Genomic DNA, 16112 nt, shown 5'->3' on the forward strand with positions numbered 1-16112 from the left:
TTTTATTGTATAGTATTATGCTGCATTGTTAGCACAGCTTATTTCGGGGTAACGACCTATTGTTGATTTTGTCAGTACTTATATTTGCTATTAAATTTTCTAATTATGATTTTAAATTATTTGGTATGGAACACTTTAATTATCAACTTTTAGAGAAACAATAAAAAGTGGGTGGGTTTGGTGAATAGAAAACTAAATCAATCAAAATGTAGGGTCTTTTTTTAATACAAAAAATTATCTTATGGCTTAAATTTAAGCATGTGTACAAACAGAACTTGTATAGGAGGATGAAATATTCTGTGGGTAGAGGGTCAAATGACAGGGAAAATGTGTAATAATTTATATATTATAATTGTGTACCAAAACAGGTTTTCTAACAGTTGGTCCTCCTTTTTGCCAAAAGCCAAAGGACTAAAACAAGGGGGAAAGTGCCCATATGAACTGTTCTGAATTAGAGGATTTCAGGGCCCCTGGGCCCCTAGAAGGATCCTGTCTCCCTCCCAACCCCTTTTAAAAAAATGACTTCATGCCTAACGTGATAAAATTAATTGTTACAATTTTCTTTTTCCTTCCACAGTGTGACCTTAGCAATATATTACCACATAAAGAACAGGTGAGCTCTTTTAAAACCTGTCTTGTTATTCCAGCTCCTTAATTTGCAAGATATCAAGTTTAGTGTTAGGTAACGAGTATAAATATTATTAGAATAAACTTGTAGAGTGCTTTTATTACACTATTGAAGACCCAAGGAGTAATTGTTCCTGTGGGTTATATTAATATTTACTGTATTAGAAATAAAATTTGAGAATTTAAAAATTAAATACACTGTGTATCAAAACAGGGTTTTTATGGCACTGTTGAAGTTTTGAGCGAGATAATTCTTTGTTGTGGAGGGTTGTCCTGTGCATAATAGGATGTTTAGCAGTCCGGCTGGCTTCTACTCACCAGATGCCAGTAGCACATCTCTCTCCCTCCACATTGTGTCCCCAGACATGGCCAGATGTCCCCTGGGGAACAAAGTCACCCCGGATTTGGAACCCCAGTGTTAACATAAATCTTTTTTTTTTTTATTAAAAAGTAACTTTTCCACAACAAAAAAGTTGAGTGAAAAGTATGTCATCAATTTACAGTTTTACAAATCTCTTTACTATCTGGCTTAATAGAAGACAGCTCATTCTCATATCCTGTCTTCCGTGGTTTGTTTTGAAGAAACAATATGAAGACCCAGCCTTGTTTAGATACAGAGTTGGGAAAAGGTGCACTTTTAAAACCTTCAGATATTGTGGATATGCTATGATACTTTACTAAAAGTCCACAAGTGCCAATTTCTTAGGTTATAATGGAAATATATATATAATGGAATTTTAAATCGTATCAGTGAACTTATACTCTGTTAATATCTTGCACACTGAATGGATCTTTTACCTGTATGTAGTTTTAGAATATTATGCATTGGTCAGCTGGAAAGTACTAGTACACATTTCTTTATACAGTGTCAAAAACTCACTTCTGTTAGTATCACCACCTGTCTTATCAGAAAAGCCTTTAAGTATTGAGAAGCTATCAAGCTTACAGTAGATGAAGCTCATAGTAAAAGGTACAAGTTTTCCCAAAATCCTGATTTTTTTTTTTTTTAGCTTGATAGCCTGAATTTTATCATTGGCAACAAATACTTTATTTTTCTTGATGTTTCAGGCTCACTTTGTTCATTTCCTTTTTTTAAAGATTTTATTTATTTATTTGAGAGAGAGAGAGCAGGAGCACAGGAGCAGGGGCAGAAGGAGGGGGAGACGGAGCTCCTGCCGAGCAGGGAGCCCAGTGCAGGGGCAGAAGGAGGGGGAGACGGAGCTCCTGCCGAGCAGGGAGCCCAGTGCAGGGGCAGAAGGAGGGGGAGACGGAGCTCCTGCCGAGCAGGGAGCCCAGTGCAGGGGCCAGGCCCAGGACCCTAATCATGACTTGTCTTAACTGATTGAGCCACTCAGTTGCCCCACTTTGTTCTTTTTTTTTTTTAATTTTTAGATTTAATTTTAAGTAAACTCTATACCCAACATGGGGCTTGAACTCAAAGCCCTGGGATCAAGGAGTTCCATACTCTACTGATATAGTCAGCGAGGCGCCTCTCACTTTGTTCATTTTTAAGTTGTACCTTAAAATGGGGCACCTGGGTGACTTGGTCATTAAGCATCTGCCTTCAGCTCAGGTCATGATCTCAGGGTCCTGGGATCGAGTCCCTCATCGGGCTCTCTGCTCAGCAGGGAGCCTGCTTCTCCCTCCTCCACTCCTCCTGCTTAAGTTCTCTCTCTTGCCGTGTCAAATAAATAAATAAAATCTGTAAAAAGTGCTCTGTGAAAAAAGTGGTCTGTTCAGTTCACAAGGAAGTCACAGGTTCTCTTCTTTCCTTAACTGTCTTGCAACATGCAGAAGTGTTTTATAAATATTTTCTAATTTTTCAGAATATTAGAAGAATCAAGGTTTAATAACACTGTTAAATCTTACTGCTTTATCAAGGATGTTCTTAAGTAGAACAGAATTTTTTTCAACTGCAGGCGGCAGGGAAGACTGGTGGCGACTGGCACCGCCGCCTTAGTTTATGTGCAAAAACAAGCCGTTTTATTCCCTTTGATTTTGTCTACAGTCATTGCAAATGTCAAAGGTGTATGAGCAAGTAAGGTATTTAGTATTTCTATAAAAACAGTTTTGATTTCATGAGCCTCAGAAAAGGGGAGCCGCACACCTAGAGAACCACTGTCTAAATGGGTAAAGTGTATTACTGGGGTGACCTTTTATATGAAAAAGACAGGTCTCTCTTAAAATTTAAGAAAATTACATTTTTAAGTCCACCAAACTATTTAAGAGCGACTAGAAGAAATACATGGTAATATATAATATAGAGAGCTTACAGAGAGAAAAAAAAACATGGAAAAAATATGGATTTAATATTCACATTTATTAAATTCTAAAGATTTTTTGCCCACCACTACTGGTTTATAAAATGTTCTTATGTATTCCAGTGTGCAGTTAGAGGAGTGAAAATATATTTGGTTTACTAACATTGCCTGTGAGGGAAAGTCAGTGTTCTGAAAGGCACCTCTGGCTTGGCTGGTCATGGTAGAAGAGATTTCACAGAGGTCAGGAAACCCTCTGAAGGCCAGAATGCAAAAGAATTTGTAAAACTGTTTGCTTTTGTTGAAGGTTAAGCTTCTTCCACTCCCCTCTCTAATCCCAGCAGGTACTTTACAAAGATATTAATTTCTATATTAATTTTTAAAATGCATGTTCTTATTTTATAGAGATGCAAATAGATCCTTGGATATTTTTGATGAGAGATCACATCCACTCACAGTAAGTGTCAGTTTTATTTCTCTCACACAGTTGCATTTATTTCATACTGATTTGATTTGAAATTAATTACCAGGAGAAAATTACTCCCTCCATCTTAAAGTCAAAATCATCTTTTTTTTTTTTTAAAGGTTTTATTTATTTATTTGACAGAGATCACAAGTAGGCAGAGAGGCAGGCAGGGTAGGGGGTGGGAAGTAGGCTTCCTGCTGAGCAGAGAACCTCGATCCCAGGACCCTGAGATCATGACATGAGCCAAAGGCAGAGGCTTAACCCACTGAGCCACCCAGGCATCCTTGAAGTCAAAATCATCTTAAGTCTTCTTCCCTACCCCATGTTGTGTCTAATCATTTTACCAAAGGAATGATGTATTAGGTATATACGAGAGCAAGAACTGAGCTGCAGCTTTGTAGAATTAGCAAAAGTGAGTAGATGTACCCAGACAACAGAAAATGTGTCTTCTTAAAAGATAATTTTCAGTAACTGCATACAGTATAAGTATTTGCAAATAAGCCTAACAAATATGTTGTGATCTCTCTGAAGAAAATTTGAAAATGATTTAAATGTTAAATCCTTTAAAATAACAGGGAGCCTGGGTGGCTCAGTGGGTTAAGCCTCTGCCTTCAGCTCAGGTCATGGTCTCAGGGTTCTGGGATCAAGCCCTGCATCGGGCTCTCTGCTCAGTGGGGAGCCTGCTTCCCCTCCTCTCTCTGCCTGCCTCTCTACCTACTTGTGATCCTTGTCAAATAAATAAAATCTTTTAAAAATTAAAGTTTTCTTTTTTTTTAAAGATTTTATTTATTTGACTGAGAGAGACACAGCGAGAGAAGGAACACAAGCAGGTGGAGTGGGAGAGGGAGAAGCAGGCTTCCAGCTGAGTGGGGAGCTCGACGTGGGACTCCATCCCAGGACCTTGGGATCATGACTTGAGTCAAAGGGAGACGCCCAACCAACTGAGCTACTCACGCATCCCTAAAATAACAATTTTAACTTCCTTAGTTAATGACAGTTTACTCCCGCAGGTGCTCTCACCACGTGTGGCTGGTGACTATTACATAGGTCACACTTAAGAGTCTTACGGTTACAGGGAACAAACTTTTTCTTTCATTTTTTTAAAAGATGATTTTATCAGAGAGAGAGAGTGCACATGCATACCCGTGCAGATAGGCAAGCAGGGGGAGGGAGAGAGAGAGAGTCTCCCGCAGAGCCCCTGCTGAGTGTAGGACCCCATGAAGGGCTCAGTCTCCCCACCCTGAGATCATGACCTGACTGAAACCAAGAGTTGGATGTTTGACTGACTGAACCACTCGGGCAGCCCAAAATTTTGATAGAAAGGAATATATATATAAGTTTTCTGAGGTCATGCCTATATTTTTCTTTAACAAATGTGGTGGTACGTATTGAATCACTATAGTATTTTAATATCCCATTGTTTATATCTAAACCACTAAAAGACATGTCACCCAATCAAAATCATTTTGGGAACATGGGCCCAAATGTAAAGACTGCAGTATTATGGGCATTTAAGTACTTTTCCTCTGTGGATACTTAAACTGCATTTTTTTTCCTTCTTTCAGAGAGAACAGGTTCCAGAGGAATACTTTAAGCATGATCCTGAACACAAATTTATTTACAGATTTGTTCGTACTCTTTTCAGTGCTGCACAGCTAACAGCCGAGTGTGCAATAGTAACTTTGGTAAGATAGTTCTTTCTTACAGCCTCTTTCTTCAATGTCAATCTTATGGCACAGGGTATGGTCCTGCTTTTCATATAAAAATAGGTTCCTGAAATGATCATCAGAAGTTTATTAAAAGAAACTCATTGAAAGTAAAAATACACACATTCAAACTTAATATCACTATTTTTCAAAACATTGCTGTTGCTTTTCTCATCACAAAAGAATGGCTGTTAAAGGCAGCAGGAGAGATTTCTGGTTTCTCCTTCCATACCTCTCAGTACACATATGTACACTCAGTGCACACATGTGTACACTCAGGTGGTGTGCTGGGGGACCACAGGCAGTAACAGAACCGTCTGGTCCACCGGCAGAGACTCATTTGGTGTAAGATCTAAGCTGAGTCCCAGATTATTTCGGTATTCCCCACACAGTTCTCATGTGTGTCTTGATTGAGAACTGTTGCCCTAAATTCTCTGTTCCTTGGGTGATGGGTGTTCTGGTGTCCTTTTGAGCCTGCCTGTGAAGTTGCCCAGGGTTATAGCACCGGAAGTACTTCTAAGGACTTTTGTGTTATCCATACAGAATTCCTGTGGTAAGATTTTATCGTTGGAAAAATAAATTCTATTTAAGTGAGAGACAGCTGGGGTTATTTTCACTCCTCTGTACAGCAGACCTTTAAGGGGAAAGTTAACTATCTGGAGGGAAAGTTAAATGTCTGGAGGGAAAGAATACTTAGGTCAGTGCCTGTATTCCTTTAGTATCCAGTTAGAATTTAGGAGAGGAGGCTTCTGTTTTTGAGTAGAGACCCCTCAGTGGGCACTCAGGCCATTTCTTTGACCATTCAGAGTGGCTAATCCATGCTGGAGAGAGGCAGAGTGGTCCTCCCACATGGAGAGCAAGACGCCGCCGGGAGGAGAGCATCTGGATTGGAGTTGGGGAGTTCTTTGTAGACAGTTTAACCGTGACATGCCCGTGAGACAGCAGAGTGACACTGTCTAGTCATCAGTTGAATATATGAAACAGAGCATGAATCCGAGCTAGGTGTAGGGAATTAAGAGTAGTAGCTGTTCAAATGCAGAGAAAAGTAGAGAATAAAAAGTAGATAGAAACTAGATCTGTAAGGACGACTAGCATTTAAGGGACACATCCTCAGAAGAGTGGCTAGAGAGTGGTAGGACCCAGGAGGGAATAAAAAGAAATGCCAAGATATGAGGGGTTCAAGGAGAGTGGGGTCAGAAGGCCAAATGCTGCCAACCATTGCCCATTGCATACCCACTGAATACCAAGCCTGTGTCACTAAGTGTTGGGGACAGAGGAGAAAACAGATGGAATACAGTTCTTGCCTTTGTCTAGCTTATATTCTAGCAAGGAAGAAATAAGTTGTTTGTTTTTTTCATTTGCTTTTTCAAAAGAGTGTTACCGAACTATTTCAGGTCGTGGTAAATACCAGGAAGAGAAAGCAGCGTGAAGGGATAAGTGATCGGAGGGGCTCGCCATTGTACATAGCATGATCAGGACGAGCCTCTTGAAAGAGGTAGCACCTGAACCATGACCTGCCTGAGGAAGATGATGGGCTCCGGCATTACACGCCAAATGCGAGACTCTCGAGACGGGAGCATGTTTTGTGTATTTAAGGAACAGTGAGGTGGCCAGTGTCAGAAGAAGAATGAGGGGAACATGCGAGATGAGGTCACAGCAAGGCAGGGCTGTATCTTCCGGGGCCTTGTCGCCAGCAGCCGGGGAAGAAGGGAAACTGTCATGGTTTGATGGAAAGCTCTGGTAGGTCTTGAGCAGGAGTATGACGTGCTCTTCATTGAAGAGGCTGTCCTTGCTGCTTTGGGGACAGTGGACTGTAGCGGGAGTCAGCCTGGAGGCGGAGAGTTAAGGAGGCAGTGACGGTGATATAGCCGAGAAGTGACAAATAGAAATCGGTCAGATCAGCAGTGCAGATAGAAATAACAAAAACTGCTGGCGGATCGGAACAGGGTTAAGTCCAATGGAGGCCCCAGCAGCAAGGCCAGTAGATTGCCCTTTAGGTTCCTAGGAAAGGCTTGGGGAGTGCAAAGTTGGGTTGAAGGCACAGGGGACCTCACGAGTGACAGCTGCAGAGGGCACTCTCACAGGTGCGGAAGCTGATGGGAGGTGGGAAGCCAGCACGAGGCCTTTTGTGTGAGCAGAATGAGAGGACAAGGGGTGGGAGGAGGGGGCCGTGGGCAGTGTAAATCCCGTCGTAGCGGGGGGAACCTCTGGCAGAGGGGGAAGAAAAGTCTCCAAAAAGAAATTGTGTAAACAGTTTCGCACAAGTGGGATGGGCTCATCCAAGAATTACTTGAGTGAGAAAAAGAAGATCTCATTCCCACAGACACAGGAGAGCTAGTGCTATCAGTGAGGCGGGGCGAATTCCAAGTTTCCCATAAAGAGGGTAGAGAGGAAGTTGAAAGATTGCCGGTGTTGTGGAAGTGCCTCTGATTAATTCCCATAAAGTAGAGTTGAACCTTATAGGTTCAACTTGTTCATTCTTAGGACCCCTGAGAGAGCTGCATTTGGGGGAATGGGAGCAGAATTTCACTGAGGACATAAAATGTTCCAGAACCATTTGTTTTTAAAAACAGTTGAGTTTGGAAAATATTGGCAAATCTGAGCTGGCGATCAGACAGCCTTCAGACAACAAACACACTCTAAAATTGGATTTTTCTTGTCAAATGGCATATATACTCTTCTGCAGAGAATTCTTTGAAGTAACAACAAATTATCGCTTACCTCTGTAGTCTTTACTCAGCTGTTAACCCTGGCCGGGGCTGCTGGAGCAGACATTTGCTACTGTAAGGGAGATCCGTCCGGACAGCCGGACAGCGGGTTTAGAGGAGCCCCAGGGTACAGAAACTGGGGCTCTGTTAGCACTTTAAAACCAACAGAATTGACTAAGCTGCAGGTAACACACGAATTATCATGAAATGATGATAATGGTGATGTGAAAATGAGGGGATAGGAGAAGGACTCTCCTTTGTATGAGTGTATGTTCCTTTAAAAGACACTTAACTATGAGGGGGACTACTTGACAGCACACCTGTTTGTGCTTGCCGACCTGCTGCACCACACAGCAGCCACTGGGGGGCTCTCTTGCCCACCAGTTTCTGTCCTCAGGCTTGTGCCACAAAAGGACTACTTTGAAAAGGGGAAGGCAAAAATGTGCTTTGTATTATCCAGGGTTTTACATATTCAAGTATTATGTAAAATGGCCATGTAATGACCAGCCAGCTGTGGTACCTTGCACAGGGTAAGCTCTCAAGGGCTTATTGAACAACTTGAATCTGCAATCAGTTGTATTGAGTCAGTTCCCTTTATGAATGGGAAGGTTAATAACCCAATGCCTGCCTTCAAGATGCCCTTTGCTGAGATGTCCATTCATTCCTGCGACAAAGGCTGGAAATCCACATGGGCAGAGTAGGCAACAGAAGTATCTGACCTACAACTGTGACCCGGCCTCTGGCTTTGGCCGGCGGGGCCAAGTCTTTGTAGACCTTTGTAGGAATAAAAGGCATGTCAAAAACAGATGAAATCTGTGATTCCTAACAGTTCTTATCACAGCACTTTAAACTGAACTAAAATCAAAGACCAGTGCTCTACTTTTGCAGGTTTACTTAGAAAGGCTTTTAACTTATGCTGAGATCGACATTTGTCCCACTAACTGGAAAAGAATTGTTTTGGGAGCCATTCTTCTTGCCTCCAAGGTTTGGGACGATCAGGCTGTATGGAATGTGGACTACTGCCAGATCCTCAAGGACATTACAGTTGAGGACATGTGAGTTTATAAGGTTTTGGTGAACTTTCTAACCATCTTCCAGTACCTCCATTGCTCTGGTAAAGTGTACATTTTAAGAAATATTTTTAAAGGTTACATTGTGCAAAGAACTGAAATAGGCATAAAATTACAGACTTCCTATCTAGTTACAGTATAACAATTCATATTTCCCATCATTGATTGGTAGGGCTTGATGTGTTGTTGTTTTAATAATCTGCTTGGTAAATTGATGTGTATATATTCCTTTTTTGTTGTTGTTAAATATTTTATTTATTTGACAGAGATCACAAGCAGGCAGAGAGGCAGGCAGAAAGAGAGGGGGAAGTAGGCTTCCTGCTGAGCAGAGAGCCCAATGCAGGGCTCGATCCCAGGACCCTGAGATCACGACCCAAGCCAAAGGCAGAGGCTTAACCCACTGAGCCACCCCGGTGGCCCTGAATTTCTGCTGGGTTTTGGCATACATTTTACTGGCTTACGCTCAACACAGTATTATGAATATCTTCATGGCTTTCTTAAAGCTGTCTACAGTTCGAGTTGATTTTAAAGAAGCCTATGACCCATCTTTAAAATGTTTTGGCCACTGTTAAGGTCTTAGGTCCTCTAGACCATTGAGAGGTTCTTCAATCTGAGTCAGCTTTTGTCAGTCATTCTCTCCTTATCTGAAGTTCTGTTGTTAAAGAAGCCGTGGTACGAAAGTGGCCACACGCATGAAGGTTTCAGATCCCAGTGTTCCTACTTCCTCCCATACTAGGAGTATTGCACTTGTTTAAAAGTAGGTCTGAGGAGTTAGGAAGCTCCTGTTTCTCAGGCAGTCCTGAAAAGCAGCACTGGGACATCACCAGTGCCTGTCGTATTCGAGAGTTCTCCCGAGGCACTCAGCAACCACAGCAGCGCTTTGTGGGGCCTGCCATCTGCCATGAGGGGGCTCCTTGCTGGTGGCATGAAACACCAGACTTAACAAGGGCTTTTGATCTGGCCACCCTGGCTTCCGGGAAGGGCCCTGAGGGTGGTAGGCAGGATGAGCCAGCGAGGTATTTCCAGTAGATTCTCAGAGTGCCCATCTGAGAGTGAAAATGTCTTTGTGGGTGGCATTTGGGAAAATGTGGAAGAACACGTCTTGATTATACAGAACCACGTAGGAAGATTAAGATCATGGCAGGCAGTGGCAAGTTTGTTTTTGTTACCTTTGCCCGTTACTCTAGGTAAGATTGTCATTCAGAATTACCGAAGTGCATATTTACAACTGAAATGAGGATACTTGTGACTAGAAGAGCCCAGTGATTGTTGGTGGTTGTCCGAATGGCTTTTGATAATAGTGGAAACTGAGTGGGCTTGGAGATGTTGCTTGCAGCGGTGGTAGCAAATGGTGTAATGGCAAATAATGGATTTGAAATAAAAGTACTTTTGGAAGTTGCAGAAACTAAAGTGACTTTGATCACCACTGTCATCAGTCTGCAAACTCTGGTGCCTTGAAGGAAGAAAAATTTGTAATCACAGACCCTAGCCCAGCCATGGTGGCACCTGAAATTTTCTCCAAACCTTCAACGAAGCTGGCTGGGGCTCTGATTCTAGCGAAACCTCAGAACATGCTGGGAAGTGTGTGAGCTCGTGAGAATGAGTTTCCAGGAGCAGTGATGACAATGTCTGGCTACGGGAAGACCAGTTCCAAGCAATACTTTGTGTGTGTCAACAGAGCAGCACTCGGAGCTATGCTGATAATAATGGGCTGCTTTTGTTTATGATCTTTGGAAATGGGAAAGCATTACAACAAAGTGTTTAATACACATTTGTTTTGTCCCCCTGCTGTTGACTTCGATTTGTAGTAGTCTCATTTTGAGTCTAAATTGAAGAATTGGTGTCTATCAGCTTTTTCTTCAAACTTTCCAACATCTATGCTTTAGAATATATTCCCCTTCAAAAGAATAAGTTAAACTGAGCAGCTGCTATTCAGAAGATCTGCTGTGCCTGTAAATGGTGTGCTATTCAGCCATTTGGCTATTTAAAAAACAAAAAACCCAGAAGATGCGTATTCTATAGGCATAATGCTTCTCTCCAGTGATTAAACCTTTATTAATAGACATGTTAATCCTATGAAGTACTGTATTTCCACACAATTAAAATGTATTAGCGGAGAAAATATAAAAGGGATAGTGAAGTGCATTTATTCCTGTAGTAAATTAAGTCCTGATTAGCTGATTATCAAAACATTATCTGATTTACATTTCTATAGACTTACAGCCATATGAACAGGAAATTAAATTTGGAAGTAGGTTCAGTTGGGTTTAAAATTCAACAAATGAGAACTTCATCTCTGCTCATATTCTGAATGCTCTCCCTACCATACAGGAGAACATCATTTGTTGACCTATCCAACAGATAAAATACTAAAACTTTAAAACCGAGAAACCAAATACGTTATAAAGTAAGCTGCTCATGTTTGTTCGGGTACTTAGCGTTTTAATGGAATTCTCTAAAGGATGACTGTGAAAGTGGTCAATTTGATATTTATTTAATATTGGGCAAGTGAGCCCGTATGGTCATGTGGAGCCAAGGACTGCTCCCGGCATTTTCCCTGCCTGTTTTATTGAACTCGCCCCCTGCGGGTGTGCTCGTTGTGTTCTGGCAAGAGGGTGGCACCACATCTTGGGGTTGCATTCCCAACATGAGAGAAAGGCTGTTTGAGTCCAGTGTTCGACCAGAGGTCACATCATAGTGAGTTTAGTCAAGCCGAGACATCTCTTTGATCGTTCTGCCCTCCAGAGTTTAAAAAAGTGCATCCTGTCCTATCAGAGTGACAATTTCTTGCTGTAGTAAAATGAAGGTGCACGGAGATGTGCATTTATGTGTGCCCTTTGACATAGCCCTATGCACTGGGGCAGGGGAAGGGGATTCCTTTTTCCATGCAGTGTAGCTTATTTATTTATTTATTTGAGATGAATCCTTGTTGCTTCAAGAGTTTTTCCCCCCCAGAGATAATAGCAGTGACTCTCGATGGGTCCATTTGTTGCCGTGGTGATGTGCCCACTCCTTTTGTTGGCGCGTCTCTACTTCAATAAGCCCCTTCCTGTTACCGGCCTGGTGAAAATGTCTGCAAGTTCTTCAGAGCTAATAAACAGCATACATCATTCCTTTCATCTGATCACTATAGCGGGGCCTTGTGAGCGAGCGTGGAGCATGAATCGTACAGCTGCACTAATGGAACTCTGAAGAATGAGCCCCTGAGTCAGCAGCAGGAGTGCCTAAGAGGGCCGTAACCTCTTCCCCCTTGTCCCAGGCTCCAAGTGCTGGGATGCAGAAAGGACCACAAATAGCTGCACCTTGTTTGAACGCTAGTGTACTAATCCACTGGGAGCCTCTGTTTGTTCCAAAACAGAATTTAGAGCCCTCCCCGTAGCGCAGGAGGATATTTTTGAAGATAGCCCAGTTGCCTAAAATTGTCTTGTGTTGGTTTTGTTGTCTCCTCCCCCAGGAATGAGATGGAAAGGCATTTTTTGGAGCTACTTCAGTTTAATATTAATGTTCCCGCCAGTGTTTATGCCAAATACTACTTTGACCTCCGCTCCTTAGCCGATGACAACAACTTGAATTTTCTATTTGCTCCTCTTAGCAAAGAAAGAGCACAAAACCTAGAGGTAAGGCTGTGAAATCGTTAGTTGGGGTTTTCTTTCGGCCACTAAAACCAGCATCTGTGGCTAAAGCTCATTAAGCAGTGATTAGCAAAACGGAAAGATTGAAATTAACACATCGAAGAGTTTATTAACCCTTTGGTGGCATATTTCCTGTGTCTTTTATGATTTATGTAAGAATCTCCCATTATGTTTAAAAGGTATGTAGATATTTCCTCTGTGACCATAATTCAGAATATTTCAGTCAAATTTAACCTTTTTTTTTTCAAATTTAACATGTTAATGGTTTTCCATTTGAACTTTATCCTTCCATATAATCATACAATCATATATATCTAGATAATTTCTTACAATTGTATCCTTAATCGTATCAATATACATAATTTCTTATGATTGTATCCCCAATCATATCTACATACTCGCCATTCTTTTTTTAAGGTTTTCTTTATTTATTTGGGGGAAAGACAGACACAGAGCAAGCATGGTGGGGGGGCAGAAGGAGAGGGAGAAGCAGACTCCCCAATGAGCAGGAAGTCTGACATGGGGGCTCCATCCCAGGACCCTGATCATGACCTGAGCCCAAAGGCAGATGCTTAATCGACTGAGCCACCCAGGTGCCCCTCTACTCACTGTCCTTAACAGTCTTTTACTCAGTTTGCAAATTCATGCCAGTGTCTTTTCCAGGTGCCACAGTTCAGTCCCATGAGTTCATTAGACAAAGCATCTGTGGCTCACCTGAGACTTAGACTGTATCTGTGTTTCAGTTACTGCCGTAGAGAGCCTGTGGGTTTTTAATGAAAATGGTAAAGGATATGAGACAAAGGAATTATGGTTTATAGCTTATAGTGAGTTTACAGCTAAAGTATTCACAACTGAAATTTCGAGACACTTAAAATGGACACTTCTTGTAGTATCTTGGTGTAGTTCTCAGTCAGGTATTTTCTACCATGGTTAGTGTGCAAGTGAAAGAGCACTTTTTGGTGCTTCGATCATTAGACTTGTGACCTTCTAACAATAAGGTCCAGACATGCCTGCCCTGTTAGAATCTGCTTAGAGGACATAATAACCAATGAAGACTAGAGGCTGAATGGCTGAGAAACACTGGTTTTTGCCCAGGTTGATGTTCACTGTGTTGACGAACAGGTGGACAGGGAACAGGGGATATTGCTGTTAGGAGCCTACCAGAATACCTTTGACATCTTTGGAACCCAGTTTGTAAATAAGCACATTCTTCCTTGCCCAGTGATCTAATTATAGCCTTTTAAGGGATATTACCATAGTGAATTGTCAGAAAGTAGCATCCCCAGAATCTGGGAATGTAGACCTCCACAATCCAAAGGAGCAGTAACTGAACTATGTGAAGGAGTATGGCTGTGTGACTTATCAGTGAGGCTTTTTGGTTTTGGGGTTTTTTTTGTGTGTGTGTGTTTTTTTGCCCAAGGTTGGAATGCTTTTTAAAAGTTTGTTCTTGTGTTCTCTTTGATTGACTTTCCCAGGCCATTTCCAGATTGTGTGAAGACAAATACAAAGACTTGTGTAGAGCTGCTATGAGAAGGTCTTTCAGCGCTGATAACTTCATTGGTATTCAGCGCTCTAATGCCATCCTCTCTTAAGGGAGAAGGGAGGGGTTGTAACATCATGAACCCCTCAATCTACAGGGACTGGAGAAATACCACCTCTCCTGCTCAAAAACCAGCAAAGTTAGTATTTTCATCTAAAAGAAAGACCTCGAATTCAAGAAACTCATGGACCGCAAGGATTTATGGTCACAGGAAAGAATGGGACCTTGTTAATGCAACACACTCTTTTGTCCTTTTTAATGTAAACAGAGTTACAAAAACCACTCCAAAGCAAAAGCTCCAACCCACACACGGATATCTGCTTACTATGTAGGCTGATAGCTGTGAACTAAGTGAGGTTTTTTTTTTAACAGCTTAAATTTTTAAACTTTAAAGACACTAACTATATAACTTTTATGTTTTTTCCTATTTTTCTTGCCCCTTCCCCCCATATTGCTGCATATTTCTTTAGCATCAATGCAGTATTACCAACCGTGAAAACATGGGACTCCTAACAACTCAAAAAGCCACTTAGGAACAGACTGTAGCATTGTGTTAGGTATTGAAGGGTTCTTCCTACTTTATCACTTAAGCTGCTAGTCATTATTGGCAATCAGTTTAAACCAAAAAGCTGCTGGATAACACTTGTCACTCAAATTCTTTGCAAGCACTACTTATTACCATATTAGTATATTTAGGGTCATAAACAGAGAAAGTATGTTATCGATGATTATCTACTTCTATTGGGTCCACGCTACATTTCTTGTGAACTGTAATAATGGTGCTTCTCATTTTCTGATGATTTTCCTCTTTATTAAATACCTGTATTAAAAGATATTTTTACAATGCCAACCAACATGGTGGTCCAGTGGTAACAAGCAGGTAGTGAAAAGAAGGTGTCCTGAAAACCTTAGTGCAGCTTTAAGCTTTAACCTAGTGTGCTTGGGCCCTCTGGGGCACAGCTGAAGGATAAATGCTACACACTGATAAAACATCATTTAAAAGTTTAGTTGTTTCTTGTAAACATACCTACTTTTGTAAATTTTAAATATGAAGCTTTTCATTTTAGTATTTTTGTTTTAGCCCCTCTTGAAGATGGCACATATTGGCTGAAACAAAAAAATTAAAATGAAAAGCTTAGTATATGAGGCTTTTCATTTTAGTATTTTTGTTTCAGCCCCTCTTGAAGATGGCACATATTGGCTGAAACAAAAATACTAAAAATGAAAAGCCTCATATACTAAGCTTTTCATTTTAATTTTTTTGTTTCAGCCCCTCTTGAAGATGGCACACATTGGCTAAAACAAAAAAAATTAAAATGAAAAGCTTAGTATTTAAAATTTACAAAACTGGGTAGGTTTCCAAGAAATAATTAAACTTTCAAATGGTGTTTTATCACTGTGTAGCATTCATCCTCCACAGGTATCAAAGCTTAAAATTGCACTAAGACTGGAGGGATGCCTTGTATCTTCATAGACACGCCCTCCCCTTTTTAAAATCATTCTTTGCAGGGCTGTGCTGCTTACCTGCTTTGGTCACCAGAATTTCTTTTTCCTACATTTGTAAAGAGTATGAAGAGCAGTGATAATTCACATTTAACAAACCAAAAGAAACTGGACTCTAATAGTAGTCATCTGAAAGTAGGGGATCTGGAACAGCTCCTCTAGCCTACCCGGTAACCTGGCTGGAGGGGGGCTCATTTCGAGTCCTGCTGTTTAAGAGGAACCCTCACCTCAGGCTTTAAAGGGCAGGGAGTTAAGTAATCAATCTTTTAGGAGATTGGTAATGATGTCACTTAAACTTGAAATGTTAAAAAAAAAAAAAGTGTTCTTAACTATGTGAAATCTTTCTCCTACCTTCTCAAATGTAATCCTAGGAATTTTGCCTGTAAAATTCATTTTGCCTGTAAAATAGCATTTCTGGGCCAGGAATACTTTCTCCATATAGCAAGTCTTCATTATTATATTGAGTGCTGCAGGTTCCATCATTTTTAAAGGACAGACACATAAATGACAAATAACAGTATATAAAATACTACAATCTACCACCTCAAAAAACATTGTTTATGGAGTTTGGAGCTTGGAGATTCAAGTATTGATTGCAGTTT

At 41.1% G+C, this 16112-nt stretch overlaps 1 protein-coding gene across 2 annotated transcripts in view; it reads left to right on the plus strand.

Annotated features, from left to right (window-relative positions):
• CCNYL1 (cyclin Y like 1) overlaps positions 1–15864 on the plus strand; it is a 36839-nt gene extending 20975 nt beyond the window's left edge. The window contains exons 5-10 of one of the 2 annotated variants that reach the window (XM_032354596.1): positions 578–613; positions 3291–3342; positions 4917–5036; positions 8654–8820; positions 12290–12452; positions 13943–15864. In XM_032354596.1, the coding sequence (XP_032210487.1) occupies positions 578–613; positions 3291–3342; positions 4917–5036; positions 8654–8820; positions 12290–12452; positions 13943–14059 (655 nt within the window). In that variant the 3' untranslated portion in view covers positions 14060–15864. The remainder of the gene's footprint in view (positions 1–577; positions 614–3290; positions 3343–4916; positions 5037–8653; positions 8821–12289; positions 12453–13942) is intronic. The other variant, XM_032354597.1, reaches the window with a different exon arrangement.
• The last annotated feature ends 248 nt before the right edge of the window (positions 15865–16112 follow it).

Source organism: Mustela erminea, chromosome 8 (genome assembly GCF_009829155.1).
Source record: "Mustela erminea isolate mMusErm1 chromosome 8, mMusErm1.Pri, whole genome shotgun sequence".
Lineage (NCBI taxonomy): Eukaryota > Metazoa > Chordata > Mammalia > Carnivora > Mustelidae > Mustela > Mustela erminea.